The sequence below is a fragment of the Cyanistes caeruleus genome, chromosome 20 (genome assembly GCF_971803275.1).
Source record: "Cyanistes caeruleus chromosome 20, bCyaCae1.hap1.1, whole genome shotgun sequence".
Lineage (NCBI taxonomy): Eukaryota > Metazoa > Chordata > Aves > Passeriformes > Paridae > Cyanistes > Cyanistes caeruleus.
Window position 1 is genome coordinate 5,919,428 of NC_141720.1, and position 18,303 is coordinate 5,937,730.

The 18,303-nt window shown below is 47.0% G+C and overlaps 1 protein-coding gene and 1 non-coding gene across 21 annotated transcripts in view; both read left to right on the plus strand.

The window, feature by feature from the left end:
• PRRC2B (proline rich coiled-coil 2B) overlaps positions 1 to 18,303 on the plus strand; it is a 46,533-nt gene that overhangs the window by 18,250 nt on the left and 9,980 nt on the right. For 10 of the 20 annotated variants that reach the window (XM_086857830.1, XM_086857840.1, XM_086857831.1 and 7 more), the window contains 20 exons: positions 247 to 390; positions 1,029 to 1,270; positions 1,623 to 1,744; positions 2,217 to 2,359; positions 2,950 to 3,040; positions 3,426 to 3,618; positions 3,994 to 4,309; positions 4,920 to 5,110; positions 7,498 to 7,702; positions 8,423 to 8,642; positions 9,279 to 11,330; positions 11,460 to 11,659; positions 12,327 to 12,472; positions 12,905 to 13,046; positions 13,648 to 13,727; positions 14,426 to 14,617; positions 14,757 to 14,951; positions 15,375 to 15,461; positions 16,381 to 16,485; positions 17,069 to 17,261. In XM_086857830.1, coding sequence (XP_086713956.1) covers positions 247 to 390; positions 1,029 to 1,270; positions 1,623 to 1,744; positions 2,217 to 2,359; positions 2,950 to 3,040; positions 3,426 to 3,618; positions 3,994 to 4,309; positions 4,920 to 5,110; positions 7,498 to 7,702; positions 8,423 to 8,642; positions 9,279 to 11,330; positions 11,460 to 11,659; positions 12,327 to 12,472; positions 12,905 to 13,046; positions 13,648 to 13,727; positions 14,426 to 14,617; positions 14,757 to 14,951; positions 15,375 to 15,461; positions 16,381 to 16,485; positions 17,069 to 17,261 — 5,259 coding nt within the window. The remainder of the gene's footprint in view (positions 1 to 246; positions 391 to 1,028; positions 1,271 to 1,622; positions 1,745 to 2,216; positions 2,360 to 2,949; positions 3,041 to 3,425; positions 3,619 to 3,993; positions 4,310 to 4,919; positions 5,111 to 7,497; positions 7,703 to 8,422; positions 8,643 to 9,278; positions 11,331 to 11,459; positions 11,660 to 12,326; positions 12,473 to 12,904; positions 13,047 to 13,647; positions 13,728 to 14,425; positions 14,618 to 14,756; positions 14,952 to 15,374; positions 15,462 to 16,380; positions 16,486 to 17,068; positions 17,262 to 18,303) is intronic. The other 10 variants (XM_086857835.1, XM_086857845.1, XM_086857838.1 and 7 more) reach the window with 1 other exon arrangement.
• On the plus strand, positions 17,497 to 17,577 carry LOC111937169 (small nucleolar RNA SNORD62). Its single transcript, XR_002868473.1, has one exon. It is a non-coding gene; the product is annotated as a small nucleolar RNA SNORD62 (small nucleolar RNA).

An 18,303-nucleotide genomic window follows, 5' to 3' on the forward strand; every position in this document is an offset into this window, starting at 1 on the left:
GTTGAATGTGAGAATTTAAATTAAGATCCTGAGTGTGGGAGTGCTGGGTGAGGACATGTGTTGTTGTGCTGGTGACAGTGTCTGAGAGTGTTGGGGTTGTGAAGTGAGGTGCTGGTATGATAGTAATCTGGGTTTTAATATGCCAGAGGCCCAGATTCCCAGGAAACACATTTCCAGGCTGATCTCCTAAGGGAGTTGAAACAGTGGAAATACCTTCTCTGAGTCCCACACTTATTTGTCTGACAGGTTCAAGGGCCTCAAGCCGACTGTTATCCTTCTCTCCCGAGGAATTTCCGACGCTGAAAGCAGCTGGCGAGCAGGACAAGGTTGGCAAAGAAAAGGGCGCCTTAGATCCGTCGTATGGGCCAGGACCAAGCCTCCGCCCCCAGAGTGAGTGAAGGATTGTGTCTTCCTGCCTTATCCCAGCTCAGTAACCCCATTGACTCTGTTTTGTTCAGGGGGTGCCAGTAGTTCACAGTAGTACCAAGATCTGCATCCTTACATTTCCTTTTATCTTTTGCTAGCTTACATGTGTCAGGCTGCTTAGCAGATGATCACAGATTGGCATGTGGTGCTGATGTTCTGTGGTCCAGACAGCCAAGTATGGACTATCATCTACTACACTGTTAAATAAAAATTGCTTTGTGATGTTGGAAAGCAGCCCCTTACCGAGCTGGGGGAGCCACAGTGATTAGTGTGTGGTGTAATGTGGCTTCTCTTTGAGTGTTTTTGCATCTAATTGGCCTTAATTCAGCAGAGTAAGGACTGTGGACATGGGGAGCACTCTGGTAGGAGTTCAGGTTTATTGGCAAATTAGGACACAGCTGGTGCAGCAATTACATAGTAACAGCTGATGCTGCTCCTCTCCTAAGAAAATAAACACAGTTGGAAATTTTTCTTGGTCCTTGATATTTTGCTACAACCCTGATGTAATTAGGGCTTGACCAGATAGTTGAGGTTTTGAGACTTTGTGGAAGAGTGGCTGCCGGCATTTACAAATATTTACATAATTATTACCCCTTTTGCAGATGTCACCAGTTGGAGGGAGGGCGGTGGGAGGAACGTCACCTCTGCCACATCTCTGACCGCCTCCCCTGCTGAGCTGGGCAGCAAGACCTCCAGCACTGGAGACGGGGCCCCCTCCTCAGCGAGCGCCAGCGATCCCAAGGAGCCGTCTCTCCGCCCAGCTCAGCCCGTCCGCAAAGGGGCTTCACAGTTCATGGGAAACGTCTACCAGCCACCCACGTACCATGACATGTTACCTGCTTTTGTAAGTGACCCTTTCTCCACACCTTTGTGATGCCCTTCATTCTTAATATAAGGCTGGGGTTGAAGTTAGCCGAGATGTGTTTTCTGGGATCTCTGTTGGCTGCCAGGGCTTGTTCAGGGATCCTTCTCTTGACATGTTTTTAGTTTGTGTAGTGCAGCCTTGCTGAGCCCAAGGAGAAGTTGTCCCTTTCCCTCTGGAGCTGGAGAGGGAGCCATTAGCATGTGGCCTGTTGTGAAATGTTTGCTTCCCCTTTGTGTGGGTGCAGCTACCGTGCACATGTTGAAACCTAATCTGGGTAAACCTTCCTGTGGCGAGGAGAAAAACCAGGCTGCTCTGCTTCGCCTCATTCCAGATGTGTCCACAACAGCCATCCGAGACCCCTGCATCACTGGACCGAGGGTCTTTCCCTGTTCCTCAGCTTCGGCTTGAGCCCCGGGTACCTTTCAGACAATTCCAGATGAATGACCAGGATGGGTAAGGCTGCCATCACTTTCCCACTTGAGACACATGTTCAGGATGTGACATGAACTTTAAACTGGGCAAGAATTTGGGCCAAGGATGCAGTTGCGTGTGTGAAGGGCAGGCACCAAAGGGGAAACCTGTTTTTTAGCCAAAGCAGCTTTTCTCCAGCTACAACAGCAGCTGAAATGCTGCAAGGCTTGTGAGCATTGTGTGTCTGAAGAACAGGTAGACACGGGAATTGGTGTGTGATCCTGGACTGGAGGGGTTGCAGCTCTGATCTGTAAGTTCTAGGAAGTGGTACCAGGTAGTCAAGGGGAAGAAACTGCTGGACAGGGAGAGAAAGTCTCGCAATGTATTGCAATGTATCTTGATGCATTGTATGTAAGTGCGTAGTAGAAAAGGACTGATTCAGTGTTACAAACTGAGGTCTGCATTCTTTGATTTTCTTTTTGCTGTTTCTGACTAATTCTGTGGTTAACTGCAGAAAAGAGAACAGGCTCAGCCTGTCTCGCCCAACACGGCCAGTTCGGCAGCAGATGGAGCGAGTGCCTCGGCCCACCATCATCAATGCAGAGAACCTGAAGGGGCTGGATGAGCTGGACAATGATGCAGATGATGGATGGGCAGGTAAAGTTCCTTCATGCTCGAGCTTTGTGTAGTTGTGAAGTTCCTGTTGGTGTAAATGATGACACAATGGATCCTTCTGATCCTTCCATCACATTGTGCTCAAGGAACTGGATCTGAAGACTCCTAAAATCTGAAAACACCAAGCACAGCAGGAGGGGATAGCACTGTGGGTGCCGGGAAGGAGAGTTAGTCCTGCCTTTTCAGTCACGGCATTCAGTATCCAAATGCACACAGTCTGGCTTGGTGACTGTCTCCTCATTTGCAGCCCCCACTCCCAGGCTGTTCACTGCTCCTGCTCTGGGACCAGCCCAGCTGTTCAATAGTGTGTGTCCACACTGCTCCCATCATTTCTTGAAGTTTCCCTGCTCATTGAGGGAGGTTGGTAGATGACATTTAAGATCTCTTCCAACCCAGGCTATTCTGTGATTTCCAGGACCAGTGCTGGACATTTGGCTTTGCAAGTAGTTCATGCCAAGCCTGTGTGTCCTGTAGTTTAGTGCTAAAGGGGGGGTATAAGCTTTATCGGGACAAGGGACCTGTTTCTTTCCTCTCATAAGTCCATTCTCCCTTCTACAATGCTGCATTTGTAGGCATTCACGATGAAGTGGATTACTCTGAGAAACTAAAGTTCAGTGAAGATGAAGAAGAGGAAGAAACTCTTAAAGATGGACGACAGAAGTGGTAAGAAGTTACTCTATTTGCGCCTGCAGTTGTTTCAGTAAAAGTGAGCAATACCTTTAAAAACTTGTTCTAAATGTGGAGTCTTGATCCCTCTCATTTATTCTTGTGACTTTATTGATTTTACTGGGCAGTGTTTGAGTGGTTGTAGGTCTAGCAGCTGACTGCCAGTTTGCCAGGCTTTTTTCCTCATCTTTTCTCACCTTTACCCTTCTGCACAATAATGGAGTTGTTCCTTATGCACCTTAAGAGAAGCACTTCACTTGTTCTGTTGGTTATTTGTGATCTTTCGTTTTTATTAGAATCTGTTGCCTTTGCCACTTGATGAGGCTGCAAGTGCTTTTTGAGGCAAGTAGCAAATGCAATAATGAAGCTGTTTATGTGACAGGAACAGCTGGGATCCCAGAAGGCAGCGACAGTTGTCCCTGAGCTCGGCAGACAGTGCAGATGTCAAGCACACCTTGGAGGAAGGAAAGAATTGGAATGATTCAGTTGGCTTGTCCCGACCAGTCCGGAAAGTGCAGGATTCACAGCAGCCTCCGAGGAAGCTGAATGGCTGGAGCTCTTCCTCAGAATACCAGGTAGGTTTAACTCATGTGGGTGAGCTGGAAGCCCATCACTATCCTTAAGAGTCCAATTTGACATTTTTTTGGGAGTGTGATGCTGATGAATTTTCCTGTTCTTAGTTTATATCCACCTGGAGAGAAATCTATCTGCGTAGCACTTCCACTAGGGAAAAGAAATTGAAGTTGGTCCAGAACAGTGGGGTTGTCAGTGAGAAAATGGAGTTACTGAACCAAATAGCAATAACACTTGCAAGTAACAGGGGGATTTGTGCTTGAGGATAGAGGAGAGGGAGTCAGAAGGGGTTATGATATCATCAGTACGGGATGCAAATCTCAAGATAAAGGAGCTAATTTGGTCATGCTTACGGAGAAATCTTTTTTCTCTGGCAGAAGCCTGCTCTGGGAAGTGGTCTCAGACAGCAGTCCCTTGAGGATAAAGAAGAAAAGGTGCCTGTGAGACAGAAGTTTGTGCACTCTGAGATCTCTGAGGCCGTGGAGAGAGCCAGGAGGCGACGGGAGGAAGAGGAGCGGCGAGCCAGGGAGGAGCGCCTGGCAGCCTGTGCTGCAAAGCTCAAGCAACTCGATCAGAAGTGCAAACTGGCTCAGAAGAGTGGGGAGACACAGAAGCACACAGAGAATGAAGATGTGCGACCTCCCAGCACAGAGAAAAACACTGCACAAGAGAATGGCCATGCTTTCCGTAAAGGTACAGAAACATTGCCTGCCTCACCCTGTAAAAACTGCTTTTTTTGCCATTGCGCTGATCTCTTACCTGGAGTGGGGGAGTTCCTGGGAGGGAGCATTCAGGTGCCCTTGAGAGATGAGCTGGTGCTTGTATTCTGCAGAGTATTTTGTGTTGTTGACAAAGGTTGATTACGTAAAAAAAGTTCTTAAAATAAATGCAAACTTATTTAGTTGCCTTTATCTGTGCTCAGTGAGCTGTGCTAGTAGAGGCCTTGTTGGAATGGGCCTCGTGGGCTTCTCATGATTGGATGATAATATTAAATGCTTGTGGCCACAGATCAGGAAACCAGTAAGTGCTGGCAGGTTTAAGGGCCAACAGGGGATAAGGACTTTCTCCCCAGTGCTTAAGCAGAAGGCTGATAGCAAAGGAGGATCTCAGAATTTATCATTAAAATGAGTTGGACAAAACTCTCTATAGGGCTGTCAAGATAAAGGATGTGCTGTGTATGATTGTAGTAAGGTTCAGCCATGTATTGCAGTCAGGACATGCTCACACCTGTGTATGTTGTGTGGTGGTGCTGCACTCCCAGCTCTGTCATGAACATGATCATGGCTTGTTTTCTTCTCTGCAGCAACGCCTGAGTTTCACATGCAGGATACCTCTGCTGGCTATCTGGAAGAGGAGAGTCCTGCTCCAGCATCAGCAGCTCAAAGCAGCAGTGAGGAGGAGCTCAGAGAAGCTCCCTCACCAGCACAAGAATTCAACAAATACCAGAAGTCTCTTCCCCCACGGTTCCAGAGGCAGCAGCAGCAACAGCAGCAGGTAAATGGCTCACAACCCATTTTCTGGACCCCCACTAAAACTACTGTGTTTGCTCAGTTCTCAACACCATCAGTCTTTGGACTGGGAGGAGATAAATGGGGTTTTACTCTGGCCTTTTTCAGTACTTCTGATCGTGGAACTATCCTGTGTGATTGGGTAAAAAGGCTCTGTGTGGGCTACATGAGTTTTCCTTGCAGCATGTGATGCTGGAGCTCTTGTGGATAGGGCTCAACCAGGTTTGTCACTTGCCTGGGAGAAAAATACAGTGCTGTCAGAAATGTTGACTTGTCTTGCATGGTTGTCCGAGCATCTCCTGACAATGGGAACTCTTAGGACTGTGTGGTTTGTGGCAGAACTCCAGCTTGCAAATAAGTAGGAGAAGCTGGGGATATTCCCACGTCCAAAACCGTGAGCACATCAGTGGGTGTCTTGGTGCTTTTGTAGGCCTGGCCCAGAGAAGCTTCTGTTCCTTGGGCTAGCATAGAACCTGATGAACATGTCTTGTTACTCTCTGGCACAAGATGAGCTGCTGTTCCTCAGCACTGCTGCAGTGCCTGAATACACAGGACAAGGGAAAACCCTTGGGGTTCAGCTGCTTCCATTTCACTCAGCACTTGCTGTGTCTTTACTGCTGTAGCTACGGGCAGCCATTTGCTTGCCAGGGGTTGGCAAAGTTACTGGTTGGCAAGTTGCTGGACTGCTTCTGGACTAGGAGAGAGTTCTGGAGTGGCACACTTCTTTTTCCATCTCCTGCCTTTGGAGAGGGCTGGTCCTTTGCTATCATCGAATACCTACTTGGGTTTTTTCTGCGAGGCTCTTTCAGAAGATTTTCTTTGCTCCATAAACATACTTGGTCTTAAATGTTTAATTTTTGTTGCATTGAAAACTCTTCTGGGGCACTGAGACATCAGCTGAACTGCTTTGTGCATCTTGGCTCTTGCCTGACCTTTCAGTGCTGTATGTGCCATACGTGCTGTGCAGTTCTGCCGCCAGATGCACTGAGCCTCTCTTGGGCAGCAGAGCCAAACCAGGGGACAAAGTATTAAGGCTTCAGATAATGTAAAGTTAATTGCCATTCTTCATAAAATAACCACTTGAAATGGGATATAATCAACGCTGCTGCAGATCTTAGTGAAGAGCTCACAAATTGGCTTTTGCTCAGTAATTGCTCTTTTATGGATGTTCCTTGTGCTCGTTGCTCAGCAGTTGACATTTTCATGATTCAGATGTACAGCAGCAAACGCTGCTTAATGTTACTCTTGAAAAGAGATGCTCTTAAACTAAAAAGAATTGGATGTCTTTGCTGTCACACTAATAATACCACAGGTCATTGCTGCTGGAAGAACGTGAAATTTTATTTTCTCTTATCCTCTATGATGCTAGAATGCATGAGGCAGTACATGTTTTGGCTGGCTTGTATTTGGTAGCCCCATGAAAAGAATAAAAAGGAAAAGTGTTGGTATTGTGCAGGAAATACCAAGGTATCACAGGAGTAGGTAATGTAGATATAGTTTGCATTTATCAGAGCCTTTCTTGCTGTCATGATGTGTCATATTCAGATTTAAAGGTGTCTCTTTTACTCTGCAGTTGGGGATTGGCTTTTTTAATAAACAGTTACAGTATCTGACACTGTTGTAAGCTTAGCTTAGCAAAAAATACAGTGGCACATTTGACAAGTAAGCAGAAGCATTTCATATTAATTGGAGATGTTTAGTGTTTGAAAGCTTTCTTTGGTACACAGAACTCCCTTCAAATATATATTCTTTTTGGACCATCAGCAAAAGTTAAATGTCAAATCAAATTAACATCATGACAGTCCTCAGCTACGGGAAGGTGGACTGGTCATGTGGGAGTTGAGGAAACAACCTGCAAGTGCCAGCCTGTCTCTGAAGGATGCCCAGGAAACACTAAAATATTAATATCTCTCTTAATGTGGTTTAAGGTTGTTTTTATCTATTTCGTTAAGCTAAGGGGTGGAACTCATATATATGTGTACAAACACTAAATAAATTAGAGATGTATTTCCTGAAAAATGCAGCATCTTCTAAAGTACTTGGTTCCAGTTACGAAGTGGCATTTGACAGGAAGCTGTCCTGTATTGATAGGAGTGTTGAGAAGATGCAAATTGTGGTCTTAAAGCTGATCCCACGTGTTTGGCCGCATAGCCTGGTCCACAGTGGTGTGATAGTCTGGCTGCTCTGGTATTTACAGAATAACAGCTGCCACATTCCCAGCTGGTAGTGAATTACCCCTCTCTGCTGCACCCTCCCATCTGATTAGGGATTGAGCCTTTGATGGATGACATGTGTTTCCCTTTGGCTGACCAGTGCGTCAGCATGATTCCTGGCACCACAACTATGTCCAATGGCCCATCCTCTTCCCTGCAGGAGCAGCTGTACAAGATGCAGCACTGGCAGCAGCAGGTCTATCCTCCCCCATCCCACTCCCATCCCCAGCGGACATTCTACCCACCGCACCCGCAGATGCTCGGCTTTGATCCCCGCTGGATGATGATGCCCTCCTACATGGACCCTCGCATGGCCCAGAGTCGCACCCCAGTGGATTTCTACCCTTCAGCCCTTCACCCTTCAGGTGAGATGTTGTCAGTGTTTATCTTGGCTGTTGAGTTGGTTCATATCTAGAAATTTGCTGTGTTTCTTAATCTCTGTCCAGGCTTTGCATTCTGGCTGGCATGCCTTCTCTAGGGATGAGAAAGCTGGTTGCAGTAGGAAGTGGTAGGAGTCTGGGAGGGAAGACCTGTGGACATGTCTGTCCATTCTCTACACTGCAGTGGGAGACCTTCCCTGACTGCTTTGTGACCTTAGTGACTGATCTTGCCCCTTGGAGGAAAGGGAAGAAAGGGATCTTGCCTGTTGGAGGAGAAGGATGAGTTTTGGAGTCACTGTAATCATGTGAAATCTTAATAGACCCCGTTTAGGAAATGTGATTGAGAAACCCTGTTGTTACTGAACTGTGTGCACTTTGTACTTTCCTATCTTGTTACTAATCTTCAGAGGTGTGAATGTAAACATCAGGATGCATAAATCATTCCCTGGAGTTTGTGGATTGCTTGATCCCAAGCCATTGATGCTGTATAGTGTCTGTGTGGGCTGGGCTCTGAGAACTGTGTCATCTTCTGTATCACTCCAGGTGTATTTCCCAGCTGTGCATTTTCCAAGCATAGGCTTCCCTTTACAAGGGAGATTTCCATGGCTGCAGTTGCCTGCTTCCTGAGAAGGAAGGGAAGTCAAGCTAGGAGATTGTCTGTCTGTGAAATCCTAGTGCTAACAGTATGAACTCTGTCATGAGCAGGAATTATGAAGCCCATGATTCAGCAGGACCCCATCGGTGGCAGCAGCTGTCGGTCCGAAGATCAGAACTGTCAGGCAGGGCAGGTGGAGAGGAAAACAGCTCCCTTAGATCCTGTGCCAGTGTGGGGCCAGGACAGCTACACATCCCTGCAGAACAAAGGATACTCCCTGTCACATCAAAAACAGACTGACAACATGAACATGGAGGGGCTACATGCCAGGTGAGTGCAGAATTCCTCTGTCCTCATGCATGCTGGGATGGGAGATGCTGCTGTAAGCCATCTACTGAAAAGCAGTTGTAGAGCTGGCCTAAAAGATGTCTGTGAACAAGCCCAGGTACTGATCTGGGAGCAGCACCCTTACACCCCTGAGTGTTTTAGCTGTGGAGGTGTTTACAGACTGAGCTATTCAGAAGTTTTCTGTCTGACCAGCTTGGAGCCTGTTTGGAGGGAGAGGGGGACTTGTCAGCTACATAGGAAGGTATAAAAAACAATGAGTCAAAAATTCTGATGCTTGCTAGTTTGTCTCCTACTTTCTTTGGACATTCTAAAATCAATTTCTTTGTTTTCATGTCTCCGCATCATTGGAGGTTAAATCTCCCTTCATTTCTTAGGTTTGCTGCCCATCATAGGAACTGTTTTATTCATCATGTATTGATTTAACAAACCATGCAGTACAGCCTGGGACCATAGCAGTTCTGCCCAACATTTTGGTATTTACAGGTTCATTGTCTCATGATTTAGCATAAACTTCAGTTTTCTTCTTTTCACCTCTTGTATCCAGGCTGGGCCCTTGGAGATGTGCTGTGCTCTGCATTACCTGACTTTCCTTTGTTTATTTCCTTTGTTAACTTTCAGGAATGAAAATTACTCTGCTTCTGGAAGGCCAGAGAGTCTGAGCACTCAGCGAGATCTCTTTGAGGAGAGAGGGGAGGAGTATTTGAATGCTTTTGACAAAAAGGCCCAAGCAGACTTTGACAGCTGCCTGCCTTCTCAGAGGATAGGCCAGGATCTCTTGTTCCAGCATCAGGAGAGTGTGCAGGAAGCCTGTCCTGCTGGCAGCCGCCATGCAAACCTGAGGTGTTCACCCCTTGAGCCCGATTTTATCCAAGCGGAGAAGAAGCCTGAATATAATGGTTGGGATATCAGCCACCATCAGAAACCTGTGGAGACAGCAGCAGAAGTTGCTGAAGAAGCACCCCGGGATGAGGAATCATTCAGTGCTGACCCATGGAAGAAAGAAGGAGCCAGTACCAAACAGGCCACTGAAGAGACAGCAGAGTGGGCTCCTGAGAGCCGCAACACCAGCGGGCAGCACCAGGAGCAAATGGGGAGGACACGCCGGTCGGGCCCCATTAAAAAACCAGTCCTGAAAGCCCTCAAGGTGGAAGAGAAGGAGAAGGAGATGGAGAAGGTTAAATTGGAGGGAGAGGACAGCTCACGCCCACTGAAAGAGAAGGTAGAAAATGAGTCAGATGACTCTGCTGCCTTGCTGAACTCCACGCATTACTTGCTGGATGACAAGGGTTCTTCCCAAACCAGCCTTGCAAGAGAGGCTGAGAAATCCCAAGAGGAAGAAGAGGAGGAAGACGAGGAAGAGGAGAAACCAGAAAGAACCTGGGAGAACAAACTATCCAGAGAGAGCAGCGATCTCCCTCCCACAAAAAGAAACAACTGGATCTTCATTGATGAGGAGCAAGCTTTCGGTGGGAGAGGTCAAGGGCGTGGGCGAGGGAGAGGCTTCAGAGAGTTCACTTTCAGAGGCCGAGGCACAGTTGTGAGCAGCAGGGGAGTCTACAACAACAACCAGAGGAGCAGCCGGGGCCGAGGGCTCCGGGAGTTCAATCAACCAGAGGACTTCCCCAGAGGCAAACCAAGGCGCCGGATTGCCAGTGAGACACACAGTGAAGGGTCAGAGTACGAGGAACTCCCCAAGCGTCGCCGGCAGAGGGGCTCGGAGAACAGCAATGAAGGCTCTGTGCTAGACAGGGAGGACAGTGATTTGAAAAAGGGAGACTTCAAAGAGTCTTGGAGGTCCAACAAAATCTATTCAGATGATCACAATAGCTTGGATCCTAAGATGAGGGCTCCAAGAGCCTTTGGGAGATCACTGCCGCCAAGACTGAGCAACTCTGGCTATGGGCGAAGGGGGTTCATGGGTAAGGAGCCCACCCAGTGGCAAGGCAGGAGTGGGGGAGGAGGGTGGCAGGAATACAGCCACACATCTCCATCAGACGCTTTTGGGAGCAGGCAGCAGTCTGACAGGGACTACGTTCAGGATTCTTACAAACACACGGATTCCTTCTCCAGCCGGGTTTTTGATGAGAGTCATCTGGATGACAAAAGGCACTTTTTCCAGGAGGATTACTCAGCGGATCAGGAGAACATAGAGAACAGGCCCTTCAGGAGGCGGCGTCCTCCCCGCCAGGACAAGCCCCCACGCTTCAGGCGCCTCAGGCAGGAGAGGGAATCGGTCGGGCAGTGGAACCCTGAGGAGGGAGGCCCTAATCTGCTGCCCAGCCAGTGGCCAGGCAGACCCAAGCTGAGCACTGCAGAGAAGAGCAGCATCTCGGGCAGACGCTCTCCTGAGCTCTCCTACCAGAACTCTTCGGACCATGCCAATGAGGAGTGGGAGACAGCATCTGAGAGCAGCGACTTCAGCGAGCGGCGGGAGAGGAGAGATGGAGTTCCAGAGAGTGAGGGCCAGCTGGAGGGTGGCCTCGGCACTGGGAGCATGGGAGAGAAGAGGGAACTGGCAAAGAGGAGCTTTTCAAGCCAGAGGCCACTGGTGGACAGGCAGAGCCGCAAGGCTGAGCTGGCAGGGTTTGCAGAGCAGTCTGTCAGGACTGGTGTGGGAGCAGCTTCCAGATATGAGAGCCAGCAGAATGGGACTCTGATAAAGAGCAAAAGGTAAAGTTGTTTTCTGTTCTGTGATGTATGCAGATGTTGAAAGTGTGTATGTGTACACCCTATGCATTCTTGTGACTTCTATTGGCATTCTACTGACAAAACTAAATCTTTTCCCTTCTTTCTGCATAGGTCTCCAGAAGAAGGAGGAGGTCTTGGCAACACCAGTGGTGGGAGCAGCCACTCCATTTATAGCTTGGATAGGGCATCCCACGTGAACTCAGAGAGTGCTGAGGGGCCAGGTAAAAAGCCAGAGAAGGAGCACAAATCCACTGCACAAAGAGCAAGTGAGAAAGGAGATGCCTTGTCACAGTTTGAACTGAGTTATGGAAGTGAGTGTCTTGATTCATTTGTTTCTTTAAGAGGATAAAATATTGTGGCTGACTTCAAGCCAGACTGATTCAATCCAGTGTAATTTTCAAATCAGGGGCTTTTTTCCGTTTATTTACAGAAGCAAGAAAATTCTTGTGTATCTAAATAGAAAAACATGGAAGGTAAAATTGTTGTTAAATTTTAAACACAAAATTTTCAGCCAGGTCTGACAGTGTCTCTAATGTTTCTTCTATAGAAAATTTGTGTTCAGGGAGAATATTTCTATATTTCTCACTAAGAGGCTAATGTATTTTTAGGCTTGAAATTTGTTGTGTGAAGGAAGTTGAGAGAGCATCCAGAGTGGGGAATTTGATGCCGAACTAATGTCAGGGAGGCAAGAAATGAGTATCTCTGAAAAGAAGGTTACCCGAGTTATCACACAGCTGCCATTCCCAAGCTCTCCAGCTGAAGTGTGCTCATCCTAAAACAGGAGACAGCAAAGTTCTGAAAGATAAAGTGGCTGGTAGATGTCAGATGATTTTGTTTTCATAATGTAGCTGTGACGTTGCTAGGTGAATTTATTGTGGCATAGGTCCTTTTTGGAGCACACTGTTCAAATTATTGCAGTTATAAAGCTTTATATGCACACACATGTGCACTGTATTCTCCCCTGTGTGCTTTGTTCAGGTACCATCATTGATAATCGGGTGTCAAACACAGCAGAAGAGAATGAAGTTGGTTCTGTGGCAGGGGAAGGCTTCATTGAAGTTCTTACTAAAAAGCAGCGTCGTTTGCTGGAAGAGGAGCGAAGGAAGAAGGAGCAGGCTGCTCAGGTGAGGAATGGGAGGCAGAAAAGTTGGACCTGTTACATAGTTACAGTCAGAGAAACAGGGCTCCAGAAAGTGTTTGTATGAACAGAAAAACATACACTTGACAGTGCCAAAGTGGTACAGATCCTGTTTTGGGCCCCAGAAATATATTTAGAGTTTCTGGTCTAAAAGGGAGATTTCTGACTCTCCTTGGCTTGCAGCAGAATTGTCAATTGGGAGCTAAGTTTCTAGGGTGGTCTTCATCCAAAGCAGCTTGACTCTCTAAGCCAGCTGTTGTCTGTAGTGGGTGGGATATTGGGGAGCAGGAGCAGTGGAGGACTTTGCACTCACACTGTGTTGTTGCCAGAAGATCTCACACTGCAAAAGGCAGCTCTTTCCAGTCCTGTTAGACTGAAGGAGCCTCCCAGTCTGACACCTGCGCCTTTCCTATCACAGGCACCAGCCAAGGCCCGCGTCCTTCAGTCACGCATTCCACCGCGATTTGCTAAGAAGCAGAACAGCCTGTGCTTGGAGCAGAGCGATGTAACAGTGTCTGGAAACAGCCTGGGCACAGAGATCTGGGAGAGCAACAGTCCAGGTAGGCTTGGATCCCTTTGTTCCAAAGGGTTTCACAGAGCTGGAGGCCTCTGGGGTGTGCAGCAAGGATGGGGTCCATGGTTCAGAGGAGACAGCCCTCTCCTGTCTGATGCTGGGAGTGGGAGGGGAGCTGGCAGACACGTGGAGTAGCCTCTTCTGAGCTCTACTATTCAGCCATCCTCCTCCTGTTGCTGGCCGTGTCAGTCTCCTAATCTATTTCTTGGGTCTTTGTTTCACATCAGGATCCTACTATACAGCATTTTATAGCTGGTTGGGCTGGATCTACTTCAGACTTTTTCTTATTTTGCTTTCCTACATTTTCTCATCTCTAGCCCTGAACAGCTAGTGCCTCCCTTGTTTCTTTCTGACCTTTCTTTCTCCTGTTGTTCTGTTCCCAAAGAAACCTCCTCCTTGTTCTCTACTCTCAACCCTGTGTTCTCTGCTGCATCACATCTCAGATGTCTGGGCCACACTTAACTTTTTGAAGTGATGAAAATACCCTTTCTCATGTCTAGAAATGGAAGGTTGATGGTGTAATGTGTACAGGGTGTGCTCATAGCTGTGTTTCAAGCAGCTGAACCCTGCCCTCCATTCTCTTCCAGCACTTTCTGTTCAGTCTCCTGGCAGCGATTCCTGGAGCAAGCCTGTAAATACCTTTAATGGTACTGAGTCTAGCACCGAGGTAAGTGGCACCTAAGGTGCCCTTCAGGTATTGTGTGTATAAAGTATTAATGCAAGTGGCTTTTATGCTTCTCATTGCTCCATCTGTGCTTAGTGACTCTTCAGCTCTGCTTGTGCCATTTTAAACTGTCTCTGCAGTTTTAATTTGAGCTCGACGCTGTTTAGATCTTGACCTAGAGAACCAAGCACAGCTTGGTGTTGTGTGGGTATAAATCTGGAGTAACTGTGTGATAGAGCTGTTCCAGGGTAAAGCTCATCACTGGGTGCAGACTGTGGTCAAGGAGGATGGAATGCCATAGGTCCTCTTTGTGCCTTGTGCCTGTGAGCAGCGTGTAGCTGTAGCCTTAACGCAGGGAGGGCAGAGGAGTTCCTGAATGCTTCACCTCTGGAGACCAAGAGTTCAAATTTGGTTTGGGTTATATGTGGAGTGAGTTTGGCTGTCTCAGCCTGGTTGTTCTGTGGGACACATTTCCTTACTCTGGAGCCATGGTCTGGTTGGTGTATCAGTTCACCTGTCTCACGGCTTTGTAGAGCTGAAGGAGCAGCAGAGGGGTGCTGCAGGTCAGGCCCAACTCCTTTGCAGTTAACCAGGACAGTGATTTGAAAAAGGGACATGGTCTTGCTGTTTTCTGGGATGTTTTTTCCTTGGTGGCGCTGGGTTGGAGTCCGGGGCTTTAACACATTTCGTGCTTTGCATAGCAGGGATTTAAAGGCAGCCAGGGGGATAGTGGCATTGACTTGAGCGCGGAGTCTCGGGAATCCTCCGCAACCTCCTCTCAGCGCAGTTCTCCATATGGCACCCTCAAACCAGAGGAGATGAATGGGGCTGGCCTGGTGGACCCAAAGCCTGACTGCCAGAAGGAGCAAGTGCAGAAGCAAACTGATAAAAAGGTAATCTGGATTCGCAGCCAAGCCAGAGCACAGAGTGAGAGACCTTGTGAAGTGGTTGTGTTGTTCTTGATAGCATTTTTAAGGTTTGAGATTGGATTATTTGGTCTTTGTGTCTCAGCCTCTCTGCTTTCCTGTTAAGGATTCAGATCAAGGCTCAGGACAGAACAAGGAACACAAGCCTGGACCAATCGGCAACGAACGCTCCCTGAAAAACAGAAAGGGTTCGGAGGGAACGGAACGGCTGGAAGGGAATATTCCCCCTGTTAATGGGGTGGAAATTCACGTGGATTCTGTACTTCCTGTGCCACCCATTGAATTTGGAGTAAATCCTAAAGTGAGGACTGAATTTAATTTTATCTTGGTGATTTGATCTTTTTGAGACACAAAAAGTGGTTTGAGGCAGAAGGATTATTTAGAGGAAGCTTCCACCTGTAGTTTTGCCTTAGATTTCATTACTGACACACACCGGGCACTCAGGATGTCCTGGTAACATGTAGTACCCACTTGGAAATTCTGTCCCAAGGACCATCTGTGGGTGGTAACAGAGGTGAGGGACAAAATCATGGCCAAGCTTTTCTATGCCTCTGGGGGTTGCCTGCTGCTGAATGCTGAGAAATGTTTGCTGTTTCCAGCGAGGCTTACTGGAGATCAGTCTTTAGTTTGTAGCGTCATAATTCAGGCTAGAGTCATTAACCATGAAAAGCGGAGGGGGTTGGCGCATGGACCTGGATTTAAATTTTGTGTTTTGCTTTTTCAGGACTCTGACTTCAGCTTGCCACCTGGTTCTGCCTCTGGCACTGCAGCTAACCCCGTCACCAAATTGCAGGATGCCTTGGCCAGTAATGTAAGTATTTTTTTACTTTTGAGATTGATTCATTGGAGATACTCCTTAGGTAAACCTCAGGTGCTTCCAAAGAGAGCAAGCATGTTTGCATCTGATTTCATATTTCATGGTTAGGCAGCACATGTCACTGAAATCCAAAATGGAAATCTCAAGATACCTTGGTAAAATGAGTGTCACAAACTCAAAAGTAATGTAGAGAGCAACTTCATTATCATGGTGACCTGTGTAAAGCCATCTCTGAGATGAGCAGTCTCTTCCCCCAGGACACACACGTGTTGGACATGGTCATGATGCAGATAGTGACATGTTTAGACCTTGACTGCCCAGCTTCCTCAGAAGGTTTCATCTACCACAGCAAGGCAGAGAACTGTAACATGGTGGTCAGGCCTTTTTGAAGATTTCCCAACTTATTCTATCCATCTGGGTATTTCATTATTCTGTGTGAAAGTGAGCATACTGAAAGCTCAGCTGGTAGCTTAGCTGTAGACAGCAGTGTTAGACACACACAAAGCTGCTTTTGAAATGTCTTAAGTTAGTAGGCTGTTTGGTTTTGATTTTGGAGATCAGTCTTAAAGGGTGTTTCTTTTCAGAAACAGGTTTTATCTAACACTCAGGTAGTTTTTAAGTATGGAACAGGAAGGAGAACTCTTCTACAAGTGGAAGTTACTGGATCAAACTGATAAGTTTAAGTGAAAACTGGTATAGTTCACTGTAGAGGGGTGTCTTTGCACATAACCAAAGCTTCCTTTATTGCAAGAGTAGAATGGGTTGAACACTTGGCTCCTGCAGTATGACTGGGGACTGAATTCTTTGACATGCAGTTACTGGAGCTGCCTAGCTGAACTTCTATTAGCCTTGGTGGCTCATAACATTCTCCTAAGAGTTCACAGATATTCTCCTTTTATGACTCTCCCCTCAGGCAGGGTTAACACAGTCTATTCCCATCCTGCGAAGGGATCATCACCTCCAGCGCTGCATCGGCCTGAACCCCATGTCCTTCCCCACTGCAGACCTTACTCTTAAGGTAAGGAAGCTGAAGGTGTGTGGATACCATGTCTCTGTGGGCAGAGTAATGAAGGTGGGAAGATCTTTCCCACAGTATTTTGTTAGGTATTGCTAAACTTCAGTTAGCTTTTGTGAAAGTTGTGCATATGTGCTATTTGACATGAGTGCTAGGGTGTGTGTTTTAAGTCGTGAATGCAGGAAGTCCTTGCCAATTGTAGAACCAGTGCAACAGAGCTTTCCTATTTCAGTACTGGCTAAGGTGGCTGTTCAGAGATTCTGGGAAGTCTGGTGGTGTAAAGAGAGGGGGAAACCAAACAAAACCCACTCAAGCATACAAACAACAAAACCAAATAAACCAAAACAAAAAACACCTCCAGCCCAAACCCGAGAAGCTCAGCAAATACCAAGGAGTTTGAATATTTGTGAAGCATTCTTGTCCATTACAAATTGTTGTAGAACCCCCTGACCTCAGACCTGCTGGTTTTCCACTGTGCCTAGAGTACAGTGAATTTGAGCTCATAGGACACAGAAGGGCAGCTGTAGGCTTTGGTAGTGTCCTCCCTGTTTGAACTGTGTGTAGTTATTGTTCTTTGTTTCCGTAGATGGAGTCTGCTCGTAAAGCTTGGGAAAACTCTCCAAGTTTACCAGAACAGAACTCCCCAGGAGGTGCAGGCTCAGGCATCCAGCCTCCTTCCAGTGTTGGAGCTTCCAATGGTGTCAGCTACAGCTCTTTTGGTGGAGTTTCTATGCCTCCTATGCCTGTGGCATCCGTAGCACCCTCTGCATCTATCCCAGGTACCTACAAACTGCAGCAGCATTTTCATTGTCTGATTGTTATCTGCAAGTCATCCTCTGATTCTGGTAGATGAGAGCATGGTGAGAAGAGTTTATGTGTAGAGTGATTGCTGTCTGGTGTTTGACAGATTCTTAGCAAGTCAGGCAAGACAGAACGAGGGACTGTCTCCCCACTTTGAAGAATGTGGCTGGTGAAAGCTTAATACAAGGACAGCTTTCTTTGTGTAGTGGCAAGTCTCTGATGTCTCAATAGATCTTGCTTACTCTTTACTGTGTGCCCAGTAGAATAGAAGGGAAGAGACCTATGGCTAAGAGGCTTCAGCAGTCCCAATATCACTGTAAGCCATTCCTCTGTTGTTTTGCCATTGAAGTCATAGGTTCTGAGCACTTTTTACTTAGAGCAAAACAACAACTGCCTTGCAGTGCACAGAACTCTGGGAACGGGGAGGGTGTTGCTGTCTTTTAGTTAAAGGAAAAGCTTAACTCAGTCATGTTAGTGTGTGTAATTAGGGGAGAGCATCTGGAAAGAGGAAATGTATTGAGGTTCTCTCCATGGGATGACTTCTGGGTCCCAAAGGGTTTCTCGTGTATACACTGTCTTTCTCATGTCTCAGTTCAAGAACAGAGTGAAATGTGTAGTGAGTCTGTTATTAGCTTCCACTTGGTAAACAGGTCATTCCAAGTCAGGTGGTTTCCTTCCTTACCCATCCTAAACTTGCTGTTTAATCCTTTGGTTCAGATCTGCACGAAAGCACAGGAGTGGCACAGCATTTAATAATTGGTGCCAGCCTTGGGGTGAATATGGCTTTTAGATCTCATGTGTAAAGGCCTTAAACGCCGTGTTTGCTCTTTCTGTCCCTGCAAACATGAGATGATTGCAGAGCAGATTTCTGGCATTTAGTTTTGAGTACAGGTTACCAACTTCTGAACTGCTAGTGTCTGACTCTTGTGGAGGTGGGAAACCTAGGTTTACATCTAGCCTCTTACAGAAAGGTATGATTATTTCTCCTCCTGCTACTGCAGATGTTGCTATGTGGATTTA